The 5,411-nt window shown below is 38.0% G+C and overlaps 1 protein-coding gene across 1 annotated transcript in view; it reads left to right on the top strand.

The window, feature by feature from the left end:
- Positions 1 to 1,488, top strand: part of desi2 (desumoylating isopeptidase 2) — a 12,378-nt gene extending 10,890 nt beyond the window's left edge. The window contains exon 5 of the mRNA XM_014005172.1: positions 950 to 1,488. Coding sequence (XP_013860626.1) covers positions 950 to 1,231 — 282 coding nt within the window. The 3' untranslated portion in view covers positions 1,232 to 1,488. The remainder of the gene's footprint in view (positions 1 to 949) is intronic.
- The last annotated feature ends 3,923 nt before the right edge of the window (positions 1,489 to 5,411 follow it).

Below are 5,411 nucleotides of genomic sequence, written 5' to 3'. Positions count from 1 at the left end.
CTCTCACACTGGCTCATTTCGTCACAGCGTCTGTATACAAACTTAATGTCATGACTTGTCTTTATTTTGTCTTTTTAACTCTACACGAGATTGCTTGAACTAGTTTTGTGTGTGTGTGTGTGTGTGTTAGTGTGGCTTCCAATCAGCTTATCTTGCAGTGACTAATGAGCGGGAAGTCTTACAGTTAGCATCTAGCACTCAGATGGGAATTAGGACACTGATACAAGCCCAGACATGCAAAGCCAGCTGGCAAACCCACATACAGCAATGATACACTGAAACAGTATGTTGTTGCTGTAAACATCACACAGAATACTCTTCTCCAAGGAAGTTACTAATCTGAACACACACATCCACTCATTCAGAAATACCAAACTATATTGCACAATTATTAGAAGGAATTGTGTAGTTCTCAGTAAACTCTTAGTAAGCACAGAGGCTTCATGTAGCTTCATGACTAGATGCAACATTAGGCATTATTTGTAAAACATTTACTTCAACTGTAAATTAATACATTAATAGCATTGGCTATATCGCCATATTTATTAGCTCAGGCGCTATTGGGAATGCTAATAGGCTAAGCGGAGGTTTTCCTTCCATGAAGTTGCTCTGTTGTTCTCCAACGCGCTCTGATTTTATTTAAAAGGTCTGATCATCTGATATTGTCCAAGTTTAATCTTAAGGGTGGATACATTTAGTAAACGTCCACATTTATCCAGCATGCTTTGCAACATTAGTAAAATGTTGCAGTTAAAGTAAATATATTTTAAATAATGTCTAATGTTGCAACTAGTCAGACTTCCCTTTAACAGATAAGGAGTAATAATTAGTTCTTCACAAGTGAATCAGTGAAATCACTCGTCTTTGTCAGGACCAAAAACTCCTCCATCTTTTTAATAAATCTAAATGTTTTGAATTATTGTTGTTTTTTTTCTCTTTCTCTCTAAAGATCCTGTGTGGCAGGGAGATCCCCCGCTGGGTCAACCGCCTGGCCTACTTCAGCTCCTGCGTGCCGTTCCTTCAGAGCTGCCTGCCCAAAGAGTGGCTGACGCCTGCTGCCTTACAGTCCAGCGTGAGCCAGGAGCTCCACGCTGGAGGCGGGGAGCTCGAGGAGGCGGAGGACGCTGCGGCCACGGCCTCCCTGGCTTCCATGTCGCCCTGCTCACCTTCGTCGTCCTCCAGTCCCTCCTCCTCTTTGCCTAGACATAATCGCCCCCAACCCCGCCGGTAGAAGGCGGTTAGTTCTGCTTGGGTACCTGGGACTTTAAAAGGAACGGTTATTTACCGGAGAACCTGCAGCAGCCGAAGAGTTCAGCTACAGCCAAATGTCCTGCCTGACCGTTGAGTCGGGCTCTGAAGCGTTATTTGGTCGGAGCGGGCCAAATCTCTGCGCCGGTTCAGAGCCGCCAGAGAGTTGTTCCTTAGAAATGAAAAGAACTCTTGAATCTGGAAAAAAAACCTCTAAAATCTCTTGTAAAGTTAGAATTTTATCCTGTCATGTCTTGTTTTTGTCTTTTCCTGACAAGAGTTTACCAACCACAAGCTAATTTAACCAGCGTTAATGTTGGTTTCCACCTCGTTACAGTTAAAAAAAAAACACAGTTAATATGAAGACACGTTGAAGGGTTTGACGTGACCATTCCACATTAATTGTTGAAATGTTTGGAAAGAAAAGCTGGAACTTTCATCAGAAAGGTGCTAATTAAAATGAGGGAGAGAAAACACACTAGCTGTAACTCAGCAGACTGCAGGACCTGCCAGCTATACCCTGCATGCCTTTTTACAGAATGAAGACCAACATTTACTTTAAAAGAAAGGCAGCTTTTGTTTCGTAGGGACACTTGTAGGCAGGAAGTTGAAGTATTCAGACATGTCAGCGAACTGAACGCTGAACTGATTAAATCTTATTTGGCTCAAATGTTTCCTCCGCAGCCAGCTGCATTTAAAATATGCTGGACTGTTGTTGAAATTCCTGAAAGTAGCTTAAGCTTTCTTAACCAGGATCTCAGTTTTTCGTTAGTCAATCACAGTGTGACTATTTTAGATCAGACATAAAACTGAGCCAGTGTCATCCAAGGAGACACAGTTGATGACTTAAGTTTTAAGTAATAATCATTTTTTTAAGGGATCCCCGATTAGTTGTAACATTATAATAAACATATAGTTTAACTGTAAAATAAAGACTGTGAAAAATACTGTAGGATGTTCAGTTTTTATCATTTTTAAACTAAAAGTTTAAAAATATATTACATGGACAGGGCCATTTTATTTACATGTAAAGCATTCTGGGTAAATGATGACGTGGATAGGTCATCGGTGCGAGGCTGCTAGCGAGCTATATCCACCCTGAAGGTTAGTCTTGGACAATATCTGATGATTGACTCTTTTAAATGAAACCAGAGAGCGTTGACAGAGAGGAGAAGGTAGAAATGAATCAGCCTGTAACTGAAAATATGGATGGAGGACAACAGAGCTGCTTCATGGAAGAAGAACCTCAGCTTAGCCTGTTAGCTTTAGCATTAGCCCCAACGCTATCACCACATACATGTATTAGCTCAGCGCTACACATTCTCCTCTCATCACTGAGGTCCTCCATCCACATGACAGAGAGGGGAACACAAAAATGACTCAGTCTGCAACTGAAAATATAGATGGAGGACCTCAATTTAGCTTGTTTGTCGCACTAGTGCTGAGCTAATACATATAAGGCAATGTGGCATCAGCGCTAGCGCAAAGGCTAACAGGCTAAGCTGAGGTTCTTCTTCCATGAAGCAGCTCTGTTGTCCTCCATCCATATTTTCAGTTACAGGCTGAGTCATTTCTACCTTCTCCTCTCTGTCAACGCTCTCTGGTTTCATTTAAAAGAGTCGATCGTCAGATATTGTCCAAGATTAACCTTCAGGGTGGATATAGCTCGCTCACACCAAGAACCTATCAACGTCATCGTTTACCCAGGACGCTTTGTGTGTAAATAAAAATGTCTCGGTCCGTGTTAAAATATATTTTTAAAAATTTACAAAACTAAACAGACTACAGTATTTTTATAGTCTTTATTTTACAGCTAAAATAAATGTTCATCACAGTCTAAAGTTACAACTAATTAGGGATCCCTTTAAGGGAAACTATGGAGCCTGATCAGTGACATTGGATAAGAAAAAAATTATGTTGTAGCCACAAGATAATTATCGCAGTCAATTTCTTGCAGGCTGTGTTGCAGCTTTAAGACACAGGTGACGACTGGAGTTGTATTTGTCCAAAAAGCTTTTTCTTTTCTTTTTTTTTTTTAGCTTAACACTCAAAACAGGCTCCTCTCTCACACCGTGCCTTTGCTTCGCAAGGAGTCGGAGTTATGCTGCGTTCAGGAACACAGTAAAAAAAAAAAAATCAGTTTCCCGACACATACCTAAGGCATTCATTGTCATCTCATAAATAGGCTACAATGAAAGATGAACCATTTATATTAATGCACACTAAATAATAATAAGTATGATACCGTGGAACAGTTCAAAACAAAAACAATGTATTCAAAATCTGACTCCAACAATGTCTGTATCACTCCGTACACACAAAGTTATCTTGTGCCGTCATCACAAGGAAACAAAAATTATCCACTGGTCACCAGACAGACATCGTAGAAAGCAGATTCATCCTCCATTTTGGAATAACCAAATATCATGTTACCAAAGTGACGAGGTGGAAGCATATTTCCAGTTCAACAGATGAATTTATTAAACAATATGAAGCAACTGTTAATGATCAATAAGATGAATTTAAGGTTGAGGTTCTAGTGCAGGCAGTGGTTTAGAGGATAGACACTTTATCTCAGTAGCAGCTGCCATGGTGCCTTTGAGCCAGGTACTTATACAACCTGTTAAAGAGTAGTTTTAGTGGACGGCTCTCTCTAGTTATTTTTTTATTTTTGTTTTTATTTATTTTGTAAAGTAAACCTACATTAAAAGCTCCTTTTAACTGACCTGAGATCAGCCTGCATCAATCTTTAGTTTCCCGGTCAGGAATGATCCATCAAAAACTCTTGTGTTGACGTGTTTTGCAATATTTTACTGTTTGTTCATTTCATGCAGGAAAACCTGACATCATTTATAGACAAGTCTGTACTTGTAAATGTTATTTTACAGTTTTTATACAGGGAAAGATGCTACTTTTCTTTCGAAACTCCGATCATGCTGCAGAATGTGTTCTCAAAAACCGAGAGCCGTCAACGTGTTTTAAAAAAAACAAAAATGTTTTTCTAATGAAAGAATACGGACAGTCAAAGCTGACAAATCTTTTCTGGTTTTTAAAACCCTTATTGTATTTCTACAGTATAAAGACTTTTTGCCTTTTTGTCTGTTTAGTTTATTTTGTAATAAACTCAGGACTCTGAAAGGCTCGTTAGTATAATCCTTTAAACTTTTTATTATCCCATAGTTTATGTTGTTGCTCTTTCTGATGCAGTGGTTGTTTTGTAGAGCTTTCAAACACTGTTTTATACACATTATTTGATTTCAAAACAAAAAAGTTCTTGTTTAGAATCTTATAGTCCTTTATAAATACGTGAGTGTATTTAAACGGTTTATTACAAACAAGCTATGGACCGGACTAGATGTCTTTACATTACGTGCATAAATACCCATCCCTCCCAATAAATGTAGCACGGTTTGAAATTGATTTCAGTTTTAAGAGACTGGATTTTTATTTATTTTTTATGTCTCAAGTTATAAATTTTGTAAACATGTTTTGTTGTTATGGCACCCACAGGTAATTAAATTATTTTCTAAGACTATTTTTGTGTTTGTAACATATAAACATAAACAGTATTACAGAAATCAAAGACATTTCTCCTGAAACCAGCATCGGGCTGAGAGTGAACGTTTGTAATCATTTTTGCTGTCAAATGTAAACACAAAAGTACTCCTGTGACGCCCTCTGCTGGATCTTTGTTGTACTGTTACTGAGGTTCCCTGAAAGCTCCTTTTGCTTTGGGGACTTTTTCCATTTTATAACATTTTATTTAGCAGGTCAAAACTAATTTCAAAAGGAAAAACTATTAATAACCATATTTTTTTTTCAAGAACCAAAGATAACTTCAGCTTCATTATTATTCCTTTTTGTTTTTGAGAAATATCTGCCTTACCACAATAAATTTATTATTGGTGTGAATTTACAAGCAATTTGAGTGAACATAAGAAAAACCTCAGCCGTTCAAATCCTCCCAGAAATAATGGCTTCATCTGTTTTACAGTAAACTTTCTGAGATATCACTTAGTGCATCTTCTTAGTATATGATTCAATTAAACATGGAAATATATGTTTTGATAGCTTGAATAACTTAGGATGGGTTTTGGTACATTTAGTTTCAGCAACTGAATGGAAGCAGAAATGAGCAGCAAAGGTGTGTAGTCACATCTGAA

The sequence above is a fragment of the Austrofundulus limnaeus genome, unplaced genomic scaffold (genome assembly GCF_001266775.1).
Source record: "Austrofundulus limnaeus strain Quisiro unplaced genomic scaffold, Austrofundulus_limnaeus-1.0 Scaffold28, whole genome shotgun sequence".
NCBI classification, from domain to species: domain Eukaryota; kingdom Metazoa; phylum Chordata; class Actinopteri; order Cyprinodontiformes; family Rivulidae; genus Austrofundulus; species Austrofundulus limnaeus.
The sequence above is the reverse complement of the archived record's forward strand: the minus strand, read 5'-3'. Positions and strand labels throughout refer to the sequence as shown.